At 35.5% G+C, this 15367-nt stretch overlaps 1 protein-coding gene across 4 annotated transcripts in view; it reads right to left on the bottom strand.

Annotated features, from left to right (window-relative positions):
- Positions 1-15367, bottom strand: part of MAGI3 (membrane associated guanylate kinase, WW and PDZ domain containing 3) — a 260129-nt gene that overhangs the window by 94461 nt on the left and 150301 nt on the right. For all 4 annotated transcript variants that reach the window (XM_060090287.1, XM_060090288.1, XM_060090289.1 and 1 more), the window contains exon 2: positions 12716-12832. In XM_060090287.1, the coding sequence (XP_059946270.1) occupies positions 12716-12832 (117 nt within the window). The remainder of the gene's footprint in view (positions 1-12715; positions 12833-15367) is intronic.

Raw genomic sequence — 15367 nt, 5'->3', positions numbered from 1 at the left:
ACTAAGTAATGCATTTCTGAGCAACACAGCTTAGTGTTACCTGTTTTGTAACTTCATATGAAGGGAATCATATCATATGCATCCTTTTGTGTCCACATCAATACTTGTTACCAGGTTTTTAAACTTCTGCTGACGTGCTAAGTATGTAAAGGCATCTCTGTATTTAATGTGCAGCTGCCTTATGAGATTAAACATTCTTTTTCATATATTTACTAGCCACAGAGATTTCTTCTGTTGTGAAGTGGCTGTTCAAGTCTTTTGCCATTTCTCTGCTGGGTTGCCTGCCTTTTTAAAATTGTAGTTCTTTACATTCTGGATACTACATTACTTCATCAAATCTAAGTAATCAACAGCTTCTAAAATGCATCATTATTTTATCCCTAAAAAATAAAAAAAAAAAAACTGGCAATTATAATTGAAAGATTTCATGTATTGTAAGATGTATTCCAACTGTAGAGAGGTTAAAATGTGAAATAATTGTGTCAATATTGAAGCATTGTACCTTTTGTCAGGTATATGTGTTGCAGATGAGGTATTTCTGCTAAAATGTGAAACATGCTTTCTTCAGATAGTGCTGTCTGCAAAATATGCACCAAAAATAAGAGAAGATTATGGAGAAAATAGGATAGGGTTGATCTCTGAAAACTTACTGCAATTTTGTAAACAGAGCACTTGGTAAAATCAGTAACAATCCCAATGAAAAATATTAGTACAGTTTAAAAGATATGTTATATTCCTAATAAAAAATACTAGGGTAAATAAAATACTTTGTCTTTAAAAACAATAAGGAAAAAAAGAAATGAAAGGAAAAGGTAGCTTGGCAGAAAGGGGTACATGGAGGGTTGAGGCTACTGAATAACGAAGATAAGGCAAAAGGTGCAATCAACAATTTTAAGATAAAGCACAAGTTCAAATTGAGAAAAGAGGCAAAATTGAGGTGAATAGGCATCATACATAGTAGAAACAACATTCAGCTATGTTTGTATATTCTGTGTTTACTTCATGATACAAAACATTAGCTGGGGCAAATGAAATAAGAACCAATATTACCTCGGTTCAGTTGACATCATTCTCCTACCTACTTACCAATCACATATGAACTTACCTGCATTATTGAAACAAATGTTGCAGAATAGGCAGTATCTTCTCCCACTCTGTGATTTCTTTTCACTTTTTTTTTTATAAATGGTCCTTTGATGACAGAAGTTTTTCATTTTAATGTAGTCAAATTTATCAGTCCTTTCCTTTATAGCTAATGGTTTTTGTGTCTTGTTGAAGAAATCCTTTCCAAGGCCATGGAGATATTCCATATTCTTTTTGAAAAGCATTACAGCCTTGCTTTTCACATCTAGTACTTTAATGTACTAAAACATTTTTTTTTTTGGACTTGATGGGAGGTAGTAGTTCAATTTCTTTTTCTTTCCAAATGTTGTTCAACAAGATTTATTGAAAAGTCAATTATATTCCTCCCTGATCAGCCATGGCACTCTGTCATGGGAATCTTATATAGAAACACCCATATAAGACTGGGTGTCTATCACTGGGCTTTCTACTACATCCCATTTATCTACTGACCATTCCTGCACCATTATCACAGTGTTGTAATTATTATACTGCCACGATAAATCTTGAGATATAGCACAGCAATTCCACTTACCTTGTTTCTTCTATTCATAGCCTTTCTATATAACTTCTGGAATCAGGCTAAAAATGCTGGAATTTTTATGGAATCTATTAATCAATTTGAGGAGACCTGATATCTTCACCACATTGAGTCTTTAATCCATGAACAAGAAATGTCTCTCAATATATTTAGATCTTCCTTAATGTCCCTTAATTTGACCTTATAGAGATCTTTACACTTTATACTTATTTAGATTAATTTCTAGGTATTTCAAATATTTTTATGCTACATACATGGTACCTTTTTGTAAATTTTCATTTTCTAATTGTTGATAATATAAAAGAATATAATTGGGGGAGTTTATTTGGCCACTTTATCATGATATAATTTATCTATAATAAAAGTCACTAATTCTAACAGTACAATTCTATGAATTTTGGGAACCACTGCCCCCAAAAGTCTCCTTGTGCCCTTTTGCAGTCTCCCACCCTGTGGCAGCCACTGACCTGTCGTCACTATAGTTTTGCCTTTAATAGAATCTCATATAAATGAAATCATACATTAATTTGATTTCAGTAGTGGTTTGTATCTGGCTTCTTTCATTCTGTATGACACTTTTGAGATTCATCCAGTTTGTTGTTAAATATCCTTTTATCACTGAGGTGTATTCCACTATATATATATACCAAAATTTGATTATGCATTCACCATTAGTGGACATTTGGGTTGTTTCCAGATTTAAGACAGTACTATAAATAAAGCTGCTGTACATTTACAAAGTCTTTGGGTAGATTTATATTTAAATTTATGTTAGGTTTAATACCTAGGAGTAGAATTGCTGGGTCATATGATAAGTGTATGTTTAACTTTATAAGAAAAAGCCCCAAAGTAGATGCACTACTTTGCATTCCCACCAACAATATATGAGAGCTATAGTTGATTTACATTATAGTTTCCATGTAGGAATTCCTTTCTGGAGCTTCTCGGCAAGTCTGCTTTTTCTAAATCCCAAGAAAAATCAGTTGATGGGGAAAATGAGGGAACAAAAGGTACTATGGTTCTGCTGTGAGAATTAAAGCATAATAATTTGAGATAGAGATGTTACTGGTTTCGACGGAAAGTAAGAGCAGGAAACACTGAAAAGTAGAATCAAATGTTAAAGCTGACATTTTCAGGGACTAGGGCAGAAGCCTGGAGGAGAGCAGCAGTCACAATCTACTCAGTCAGTCTTACCTGCAGCTGTTCCCATGCAGCAAGTGTGTGGTCAGGGCTCTGCTGCTAATGGTGGGTTGTTCTTGCAAATATAATGTTAATAAGTTTATATATATTTATACTTTATATAAATCCTGTTCCAAAATGTTACAAAAATATTACAAGTTTTGAAGGCTAGATAAGGCCTTAAATTGGCAGTTTCGCTATATGATTCTACGTAATGTTTTTAACATTGGTTGGGAGATCTGAATGTTACCTGAACACTATCCAACAAAGTTCTCCTGCATTTTTCACCATTTGTTATTAGCTGTGAGTTTCAGTGCTTTGTAAATACTTTAAGAGAAGAAATGCAAGAAGTGAATGTTGTTGCAGAACACTTCAACCTGAAATCAGAAACTGGTCTAAAATCTGAAGTAAAAGCAATATAGATTTCAATGGCAAAAACAAAATCAGGGCAAGAAAGCAAAATATTCTCATCATTAAAAAAGGAAACAATCCTAGAGAAATAGAAATAAAAACAAAAATAAACAAATGGACCTAATGAAACTCAAAAGCTTTTGCACAGCAAAGGAAACCATAAACAAGACAAAAAGACAACCCTAAGAATGGGAGAAAATATTTGCAAATGAAGCAACTGACAAAGGATTAATCTCCAAAATATACAAGCAGCTCATGCAGCTCAATATCAAAAAAAAAAAACAACCCGATCCAAAAATGGGCAGAAGACCTAAATAGACATTTCTCCAAAGAAGATATACAGATTGCCAACAAACACATGAAAGGATGATCAACATCACTAATCATTAGAGAAATGCACATCAAAACTACAGTGAGGTATCATCCCACACCAGTCAGAATGGCCATCATCAAAAAGTCTACAAACAATAAATTCTGGAGAGGGTGCGGAGAAAAGAGAACCCTCTCACACTGTTGGTGGGAATGTAAATTGATACAGCCTCTATGGAGAAGAGTATGGAGGTTCCTTAGAAAACTAAAAATAGAACTACCATACGACCCAGCAATCCCACTACTGGGTATATACCCGGAGAAAACCATAATTCAAAAAGAGTCATGTACCATAATGTTCATTGCAGCTCTATTTACAATAGCCAGGACATGGAAGCAACCTAAATGCCCATCGACAGATGAATGGATAAAGAAGCTAAATGTCCATGGACAGATGAATGGATAAAGATGTGGCACATATATACAATGGAATATTACTCAGCCATAAAAGGAAACAAAATTGAGATATTTGTAGTGAGGTGGATGGACCTAGAGACTGTCATACAGAGTGAAGTAAGTCAGAAAGAGAAAAACAAATACCGTATGCTAACACATATATATGGAATCTAAAAAAAAAAAAATGGTTCTGAGGAACATAGGGGCAGGACAGGAATAAAGATGAAGATGTAGAGAATGGACATGAGGGCATGGAGAGGAAGAAGGGTAAGCTGGGACAAAGTGAGAGAGTGGCATGGACATATATACACTACCATATGTAAAATAGATAGCTAGTGGGAAGCAGCCACATAGCACAGGGAGATCAGCTCGGTGCTTTGTGTCTACCTAGAGGGGTGGGATAGGAAGGGTGGGAAGCAGAAGCAAAAGGGAGGAGATATGGGGATATATGTATATGTATAGCTGATCCACTTTGTTATACAGCAGAAACTAACATACTATTGTAAAGCAATTATACTCCAATAAAGATGATAAAAAAAAAGAATAGTGGGTCGTGAACAACAACAAAAAAATGAAAACAAGCTTATATGAATGACCAATGGCTAACACCCAATTTGAAGATGCTTTTGGACATACTCAACAATTTTATGAATGTCAATGCAAAATGAAATATATTTTTTCTATGTCTGAATATTTGTTACCAAACAAAAATCAAGACCATCAGATAATGCAATTGATACTTTGTGTGCTTTAAATTTTCATTTCAGGAGTGAAAAATTCAAATATTAAGTATGTGTGGTATTACCTTTCAAAATTTTAGATGATTTTTATTTGGCCTTTATTCTGTGTTAATGTTCCCTTCTTTTAAGGTTTTCTGTTAGCAAATGGCTGTATCGGGTTGAGATCATTTAAAAGTGTTATTAAAATCTTGTTATATTAGTTTCTAATAATAATAAACCATTTGATTTTATATTGTCATTTTCTCTCTTTAAGTGCTTGGTGCACTCATGAGAATCCATCCCATACCTCAGTATTTATAGCCATTATTACTGCTATAATGGTCAAGTGTAGCAGTCATTTGGGTCCCAAGGTACTTGGCTCAGCTGGTACTTCATCACAATCAGCCACAGGTTATACTATGATTAAATTGTGATGCCACTTGTCACGAATTACCAGCAACCTACTTCCCACTGGAAGGAATCTGGCTCTGGGCTCAAGCCCAAGTACACAACCAAAACCAATCCTAAAATCCCTTCTTGGAGGGTCTGTCTCCTAGAACTACTACCAGTACCAATTCTGTATCGTCCAGGGTCCAAAGAGGAGCAAGAAACTAGATGGTAACTTGAACGAGGACAGCTTAATGTAAAGAATTATCAACTATTTATAAAGAATTAACTAAGAGGGAATAAAAGAGAACTCTAAAGAGTACCACCCTCAAAGAAATGCTCTCAAAATCTGGGATTCAGACCTTGCTGGAGAAGGTGTGTAGCAGCCCACTGGATGGTAGAGAAGTTTACTGGGTTGCCTTGGGACAGAGCTGGTTCACAATCAGTAGGCTGAGGCTGGTGGACAGGGAACTGTCTGCTGGAGTACCAATGAAGTTCACCAACAAGCTGCCTTGAGTGGTAGGGATGATGTAGGGGGGTGTTTTGGACTTACTAGAAAACCAGCTGGGACACTGGCTAGGCTTGCTACAAACCCACTGGAAAACCACTTACAAGAGATATTGCTGAAATCTGGGAAGCCTGCTGGGGTCCCCACAGAACTCATCAGAAAACTGGGAGAATTCAGCTGGTGCATTGGTGGAACTCATGAAGCCACCTATGAGGGTGTTCCTGAACTTGCTGTTGGGACTCCCCCCACCCCAACCCCTCCCCCTCATCCCCCTCATCCCCCTCCCACCCCTGCCCAGGTGCACTACAGAACTTGCCACTGGGTAGCTGACTGGTAAAGTGCTGCTAAAACTTACTGAGTGTCTTTTTGCAGGCAGAAGCAAAAAGAAAAAGACACACTGGAACCAGGAAAAGAAACCCCTTCTTTCTAGTATCCTTCCTGCACACTCTACTGACGAAGCTTAACATTGTGTCAGGTGGTAAGGGAAAAATGTGACAGTATCATAAGCAAGCAAAAAGAGCAGATCTGAAGCCAAGAGGTAGTGAGTAACAGGCAGACTAGTGTTCTGAGAGATTCTATCATGAACTAGTGTTGGACTTTGTCAAATGTTTTTTCAGCACCTATTGAGAAGATCACATGTCTTTTCTAGTCTGTTACTATATTAATCTTCAAATATCATACCAACTTTGCATTCCTCGGACAAATCCCACTTGGTCATAATGTGTTATCCTTTTTATCTATTGCTATATATTGATTTGCTAAAATATTTAAAAGATTTTGAGCCTGTATTCATGAAAAATTTTGATCTAGTTTTTATCTCACTTTAGAATCAGGATAATGCTCAGATCACAGAGTGAGGTTGGGAATTGTTCTAATTTTCAGAGGAGGTTATGTAGAATTGGCATTATTTCTTCTTTAAATATTTGGAACAATTCACCAGTACCATCTGGGCCTGAAGTTTTCTCTTTGGGAAAGTTACAAACTACAAATTTAATTTCTTTAATAGATAGAGGGCTGTTCAGTTCATCTATTTTTTCTTGAGTGAGCATTGATAGTTTTTGTCTTCCAAGGAATTTATCCAATTCATCTGAGTTGTTGAGTTTATTGGCATAAAGTTGTTTAGCATATTCCTTATTATCCACTTAACATCTGTAGGATTTTCAGTGATGCCATTTTTCCCATTCTCAACATTGTTGTTTATCACTTTTATTAATCTGAAAGAAGCAGCTTTGGATTTCACAGATTTTTCTCTATCATTTCTCTGTTTTCTATTTTATTGATTTCTGCTCTTCTCTTTATTATTTCCTTCCTGCTACTTAATTTGGGTTTACTTTGCTCTTCTTAAGGTAGAAATTTAGATCATTGATTGAGATCTTTATTATTTTCTAATATAAGTATTTAATACTATAAATTTCCCTCTAAGTACTGCTCTAGCAACATCCCACAAATTGATATGTTGTATTGATATGTGTGATACTTTGTAATTTTCCTTGTAGCTTATTCTTTAACTCACAAGTTAGTTAGAAGTGTGCTATTTAGTTTCCAAATATTTGGAGATTTTCCAGATATGTTTCTATAAATGATTTCTAATTTAATTCCATTATGATCAGAGAACATATTTTGTACGATTTAAATCCTCTTAAATTTACTGAGTCTTGTTTTATGGTCCAGAATATGGTCTATATTTGTAAATGTTCCACGTGCACTAGAAAAGAATGTATATCCTTGTGTTATTGGGTAGTATGCTCTAACAAATAACAATTAGGTCAAGTTGGTTGAAAGTGTTATTCATGTTATAACCTTGTTGATTTTTTGCTTACTTTTTCTAAAGTGGGTATTGAAATCTTGAACTATAATTATGAAGTTTTTTCTATTTTCCTTTTAGCTCTCATTCTGGTATCATTTCCATTCCATCTGAAGAATTTCCTTTACTATTTCTTATAGTACAAGTCTGCTAGAGAAAAATTCCCTCATCCTTTTTTGTCTCAAAAATTTCTCTTTATTTTTAAGGATATTTTTACTTTATATAGGTTGGCATTTTTTCTGTCCAGCATCTTAAAGATGACATTTGACTGACTTCCAGTTTGTACTGTTTCTGTTGATAAGTCTGCAGTCATTCTATATTCCCCACATGTACCTCTTTTTCTGTCTGCCTTTCACATTTTCTCTTTATCACTGGTTTTCAGCAATTAGATTATTATGTACGTTGATCTTTTTTTTTTTAATGTTTCTTCTGCTTGGGGTTTGTTGAGATTCTTTGATCTATGGGTTTATAGTTTTCACTGAGTTTGCAAATATTTCAGCCACTATTTCTTCAAATATTTTTTCTGCTTCCCCCACTTTGGCTTGATAGTGTGCCATAGGTCAATATGAGCAGATCACAGTACTGCTCTGCTTATAATCCAATGTCTGAAAACAGCTGTTATAGATATCTTGCCCAATTTCTGGTTGTTTATGATAAGACGGTAAATCCAGTACCAGTTAGTCCTTCGTTGTAAAGGTAGAAGTCTCTCTGTCTCTCTCACTATTTGGTTTCTTTTAAAAAGTTCACTGTTTTACTCTTTTTCCTCTCCATGTTTGTTTGATTAGTTTATATTGCTAAGTCTTCAAGTTCACTGATCTTTTCTTTTGCAGTTCCTAATCTGCTGTTAAGCCCATCCAGTGAATTTTTGAAGTTCCATTTAGTTCTTTTTAAAAGTATACAGCTTGGGCTTCCCTGGTGGCGCAGTGGTTGAGAGTCCGCCTGCTGATGCAGGGCACACGGGTTCGTGCCCCAGTCTGGGAAGATCCCACATGCCGCGGAGCGGCTGGGCCTGTGAGCCATGGACGCTGAGGCTGTGTGTCCGGAGCCTGTGCTCCGTCACGGGAGAGGCCACAACAGTGAGAGGCCCGCGTACCGCAAAAAAAAAAAAAAAAAGTATACATCTTGTTTTCTCTTTATTCTGTTCATATTGTCCTTTAAATCCTTGAGCATATTTATGATAACTTTAAAATTCTTGGTATGGTCATTATCTGTGTCCCTTCTGGGTTTTTTTTTTTATTATTATTATTTTCTTTAATCAGCTCACTTTTCTTTTGATTATGGGTCATATTTCCTTGTTTTTTTGTATGCCTAGTACTTTTTTATTAGACACTGGACATTGTGAATATTATGTTATTCAGTGTCTAGATTTTGTTGACTTCCATTAAAGAGTGTGGATTATTCCCTTTTCCCCCCCTCCCTCCTTTCCTTTATTTTTACTAACAGTTAAGTTACATGCATATTCACTTGATCCTTTTGGGACTTTTTAAATTGAATTTTGTTAAAATGGGCCTCAAGGAGCTTAATCTATGGTCATTTTAACCCTACTAGTAAGCCATGACCCTTACGGGTTCTCTCCACTCAGTCTGGTTAGAACTCAAATTTCTCTTGGCTCTGTGTAAGCTCTGGTATTGTTAATCTTACAGCTCACAGAGAGTTCTTTGCCCTGCTATGTGAAGTCTCATCCTACACATTCTCAGCTTAGTATTCAGCAACAGACCCAAGGAGGCACCTATGCAGTTTGCCTGAACTCTTTTTCTTCATAGTTCTTTCCTCTCTGACACCCTGTCTTGCAAATTCCAAACACCTCAGACTTCTTGAACTCATATTTCATATGTCCCCTCAACTCAGGGTCTGCTAAACTCTACCTGGGCTCTTCCTTACTGAGCTGTAGCCTCAGAAGTGCCTCCAGGAAGAAAGCTGAGGAAATTACAGGACTCCTCTGTGTGCAGTCTCCTTTCCTCTTCTCTTAGGGGTCACAGTTGTGTTTTATCTATAATGCAATGTCTGACAACAGTAGAAGTCTCTCTTTCTCTCTTATTAATTTTGTTGTTTAAATTGTCTCAGATTTTGTCAGTGGGCACCCCATCTAGGTGGCTTTTTTTTCTTTATGTTCTTCTGATATGTCCCCCAAATTTTTAAAGCGTACTTTCTGATATAATTGGATATTCCAAGCTCACCTTGTACTTTCCTTGCCCCAGACGGGGAATCAGAATTTTCTCCAGGAAGATCTGGCATCTTTTTTTTTTAAATTTCTTTTTTTATAATTAATTTATTTTTATTATTTATTTATTTACTTTTGGCTGCATTAGGTCTTTGTTGCTGTGTATGGGCTTGCTCTAGTTGTGGCGAGCGGGGGTTACTCTTCGTTGTGGTGTGCAGGCTTCTCATTGTGGTGGCCCTCTTGTTGCAGAGCATGGGCTCTAGGCACATGGGCTTTGGTAGTTGTGGCTCACAGGCTCTAGAGCGCAGGCTCAGTAGTTGTGGCACATGGGCTCAGTTGCTCCGCGGCATGTGGGTTCTTCCCGGACCAGGGCTTAAACCCATGTCCCCTGCATTGGCTGGCTGATTCTTAACCACTGGACCACCAGGGAAGTCCCAATCTGGCATCTTTTATTAAAGAATTATATTTAGAGACCAGATGTGATCATTCAGTTTGCTAACTGCTACTGATGCATCAGGGCTTCTAGATTCTTGGACGTGTTTTGGGCAGTTCAATTTTAAGTTAGGAGTTCCAGTTAGGATCTGAAATAGCTGTAGCTGTTTGGAAACTATGAATTAAAACAAATAAATTGTAGAGCTCCTTTCTAAGGCAAAACCTCACACTGGGGAGAAACTGCAAAACTAGGACAGTAGAAGTAAGTTAAAAAGACGATCAAGTAAAAGTGGCAGAGGGCAGCAAAAAGTACAAGTACATATTTTTATTACCTTGCTTTAACAAGGAAGGAGGGAGCTCTAGAGCTATGAAACTAAGAATGCTACCCTGAGATACCCCATGCAGGCAAAATACCAAGTTCCTTATAAGGGGATAAAAATCAGATTGTTTTCAGATTTTTTTAAGAGCAATGCTTTATGACAGAAAACAATTAGATAATTAAGATAGTCTGGGAAATAAATTATGAGCCAAAAATTTCATATCCATCCAAACAAACTTTAAAGTATAAAGGCCACAGAGAAACTGCTATAATGATCCTGTGAACCTTTCATGGAAACCTGGTAGACAACAAGCTTTAGACAACCAGAATTATTGAAGAAACAACAACATAAGGGTTGGTAGCTTGATTAGATATGTATCTACCCAAAGAATGGAGAATAAATGATGATTATAAAGGGGAGAGTACAGTACATAATGGTTGCTTGCATTGCCAATATAGATACAGATCAAGCATCAAAAAACGGTCAGAATGAGGAAAGCATATGCAAAGCAGAATGAGCTTGCTGATTACCTTATATTTGTTGGGAATAAAAAGATATTACTTCAAGTCAGATGATGGGAGAGGGAGAGGTAAGGAGGAAGAAGAAATGACTAGATAATTTTAATATTACTCATAGTAGGAACAAAAAAAAGGGATGAGAAACAAAGAGTATTATATAAAGGTACAGACATAACCAGTAGAATAAAGATACAAATCTTCCTAAAAAGAGAGCTCAAATAAAATAGACTACATAGTGAAAGGCTTTTTATATAAAATACTTATATATGGGTAAAATAGAAAAACATGACCAAACTGGGACTAAAGATATCAATCACATCAATAAATATAAAGTTTCACATTGGCTACAAAATAGAAAAACATGACAAAACTGAGACTAAAGATATCAATCTAATCAATAAATATATTTTCACACTGGCTACAAAGTTCAACACTATTTGCAAAACAAAGAGATTCAGAAAGATAAAAGAATAAAAAGATGGACAAAGATTTATCAGGCAAATGCAAAGAAAAGAAGGCAGGAATTGCAATTCTGAAATGTGACAAGGTAGATTTATGGGAGGAAATCATAGAAAAGTAGTCAGATTTTAAAACAAAATATTTTATACCATGTTAAGGAGTCTAGACTTGTAGTCAACAGGACTTTTTGAAGGATCAACTACAAATGGAAAAGAATCAGACGTGCACCTTAAAGATGGACTAGACTGAGGTGACACTGGAGTCAGGGGATACAGTTAGAATGGGGCAAGGGGCCACACACTGCTTGAGTACCTACTCTAGACCAAGTAGTTTACATTTATATTCTCACTTTAATTCTAATAATGATATCAGGTGAGCCTTATGATTCCCATTTTATACATGGAGATTCTGAAGCTTAGGAAGATTAAGTAACCTGCCCAAGTAAACCAACTAGTAAAACGCCAGAATCAAGATTTTGAAGTCAGTTTTACTTAGCTCTTTGCAACTACATAATGCTATTTGTTGTTGTTGTTGTTGTTGTTTAAAATCCAAGTAAGAAAGAGTGAGGGTCTATGGTAGTGCAGAGAGATAGGTATTTAAGAAGCATAATTAGGAAGGTTTGGTGATGAACTGGACATTGTGTGAGATTAAATAACAAGAAAAAGAAATCAAGAATTCCAGAGGCCTTATAAAAGCTAGTATCCACAAGAAATTACAAATATACTGAAAAGAAGGTCCTTTTATTCCCTTTTATTGTTTACTGCTTTTATTCTTCCCCAGACCTACACTAGTTAAACCAAGCATACATGATTTGTTATGTGTTAAAAAAAACAATAAAAAGCCAAAACTATCATTACAACAACAAACAAGTCCTATGAAAACTATTAAGACTAGAAGAGATACACCAACATCTAGATAAAAATTCAAAATGGATTACCACAAAGGTGGCACTGCATGCTTCCTCCTTTTTTCCTTTTGGGAAGAGGCAGATTTTAAAATTAGTAGTATCCTAATAATTAATAAAAAATATTTGTTCTCAGTGTACAGGCATTGAGAGCAAAATAGTCTTCTTACTGCATAGGCTTTAGAAATTGATTTATAGGAAAAACATCTAGTTAGCAACATGTACATTTATATTCTTAAAATTTTAAAGTCTAATGACTTTTTAAAAAGTCAAAATATAGAATCTTCTAGTTTTTCTATTTTTAAAACAAAACACTTGAAAGTCCTCTGAAAATTTTTCTCTTTATCCAATTTTTGTTTCATTCCAATGCCCCAACTTAGTCTCCACAATTTCATATGAGATACTCTAGTGAATTATTTCTAGACGTTTGATTAGTTACATAAAGATATTTTGGCTGCATTTCTTTAATTCCATCTCATACTTACATGGAATAGTTCTCAAATAGAGATTATCTCTAATCACTTGCTGCAGTTTGTGGTCAACTGATCCTTTCTGAAACTGAAGACTCAGGTAATGTCGCAAATCTTTATTAATGACTTTGCCTACAAAAAAAACACACAAGACAAAACACATAACTGTTAGATCCCCAGTTAAATATCAATGCTAGTTAATGAATACCCTTAAACCATTTAGCCATAAATAGGAAAAAGAAATCAGAATATTTTATCCAAAACAAGATAATTGTACCGAACTATTATAGGTACTATAATTAAAATACACAACTTTAATACACAACGTAGGCATAATTATACATGGAAGGAGAGGGAGGACGTATAAGTCACAGAACATGACAAATATCCAAGGTAATTTCATTCAGTCCCATGACTTTAAATACGATCTATACCCTGGTAAGTGCCAAATTCTTATCACATCTCTATCCCTGACCTATCTCCACCAGGCTCCAAACTCATCAAACTCTCTATATATTGCAGATATATTTGGAATTCAAATAAGCACCTCAAATTTCAGATGACCAAAACAGAACTCTTAATTCTATCCTCTCCCATTATTTTCCTCTCCTCTAGTTCTTCCTGTCTGAGAAAATTACCACCACCAATCCAATAGAACAAACCCCAAACCTAGACGTCATCCTCAATTTCTCCTTTTTACTTCTATCCCTCAATGCAATTTATTAGCAACTTTTGTCAGTTCTACCTCCAAAACATATCCCATAACTGCCCACTTCCCTTCATTTCCACTGCCACCATCTAAGCTAAGCCACTATCATTTCTCACCTGGAATTCTGTAACAGCCTTCTAATCAGTTTCCCTGCATCCATTCTTGGCTCCTTCCTGCTCCCACCATTCACAAAGAAGCCAGAATGAGACTTTTAAACATAAATCAGGTAATCACTATTCTGTTTAGAGCCACAAATGACTTCTTGCTGCTCTTGGAATATAATTCAAACTTCTAAACAGGGCTTAGAAAGCCCTACATGTTTCAGCTCTGGCCATCTCTGACCCAAACTCACTCACCCTTCACCCTCTCAAACTATGCTCCACCCACACTGGCCATCTTTATCATCTCTAACAGGCCAAATGGGTCCTACTCAGAACCTTCTGCCTATCACTAGACTGAACAGGCATTTTCTGTCCACTTGCTTGACTCCTAGATACAATGTGAATAAATAGGAGTGAATGGTTGTTTTTTTCTTATTTGTGGGGAAAATGGGAGATTAAAAAGAGGGACATTAGGGGTCTCAAAGAAATATTAAGCAGAAAAATAGAGGACTGCAGAAATCTGATCGCAGTGAATTTATAATAAGGGTTGAGCTTAAAATGAACATCAAAGCAATCCAAACACTTTTCATTAGACAAGATTTCAGATAATTAGAAAAGAGCAATGCTAAATCAAAATAGATTATCTTATTGAATAAGAAATGACTAGTTGATTAAAATATACTCTTTATTTTATTTGAAACAGCATAGTTATGACCAGATTAGATAAATCAAAGGTTACTACAGATCAGTTCATTCTTTTAACTATTATTCTGTAACACAGCATTTCTAATCCCTTCTTTTGGTCTTTTCTCACATATATAAATAAACATAACCTAAATGAGAGAGTATTAAAATAAGCAGGAAATCAGAGAGCTTCTAAAGTTTAGAGATAACATTCAGATCCTAAACTAATAAACATAAACCAAAAAGTCCCTGTTTTGCATCGTCAAAAATAGATGTTGAGGAAGGGGAGAACCTTGTGATCAAAGAAGAAAACCTGAAAGATATTTACAGGAATAACACAGAACAATGTGTGGTCCCAGAGGCTGCTTCTGTCAGGCACTTCGGGGCCCCACCAACCCAACTCCAATTTAAATGGAATCATATTATTTCATTTTTTATTTATATTATGGAACTTGTTCATTGCTGGGTAGAAGAAAAACCCAATTCATAATCAATACTGTACAGTCTCATTGCTTAGTGAACAAAATCATACCCAATAATGAGTTCATTACGTATTTTAAAAATTAGATAAGGAGTGTTTCAAATGCACTGTAATAATCAGTATACAAAAGCTTTTGTGGACTGTTACATAGGTGCTTGAAAGTATTAAGTGATGCTTGCAGAAGTTTGGTTAGGGTTTTTGACTAGACAGAGAATGCATAATTTTTTTTCTATTTGAAGTAAGTTATATAGGCTCCATTATCTAAAAACCTGCTATCCAATGTATTTTCAAAAACAGTTTTAATCTGGATAAAGGCTAATGCCTGTTTTATTAAAGAAGACAATCTAAATCAACACTTTTTTAATTCAACGTTTGTCAAATTTTTAAATTTGAAGCTTTACTATAAAATATGACATAACTCACAGAGATAACTATACAATGCTAAAAACCCACACTGGACTTTAATCTATAAAAACAACAAGACAAAGCCATAATTAAAATCATAGATCACAAATTACCACGAGGGGGGCTCTTTTAAGGGAAAATGAAGGTAAACAACTCAATTCCTGTTTCATGGGCCCATGAGACCTTAAGACAGAATCATTAAAGCGGAAAGAATTAGATTTAAAGAATAACATCTAGATTTATCAGGACGGGAACTGCACTCTATCTTCACTCTCAACTTCTATGGG

This window comes from Mesoplodon densirostris, chromosome 2 (assembly GCF_025265405.1).
Source record: "Mesoplodon densirostris isolate mMesDen1 chromosome 2, mMesDen1 primary haplotype, whole genome shotgun sequence".
Lineage (NCBI taxonomy): Eukaryota > Metazoa > Chordata > Mammalia > Artiodactyla > Ziphiidae > Mesoplodon > Mesoplodon densirostris.
This window is presented reverse-complemented; position numbering and strand designations above follow the sequence as displayed.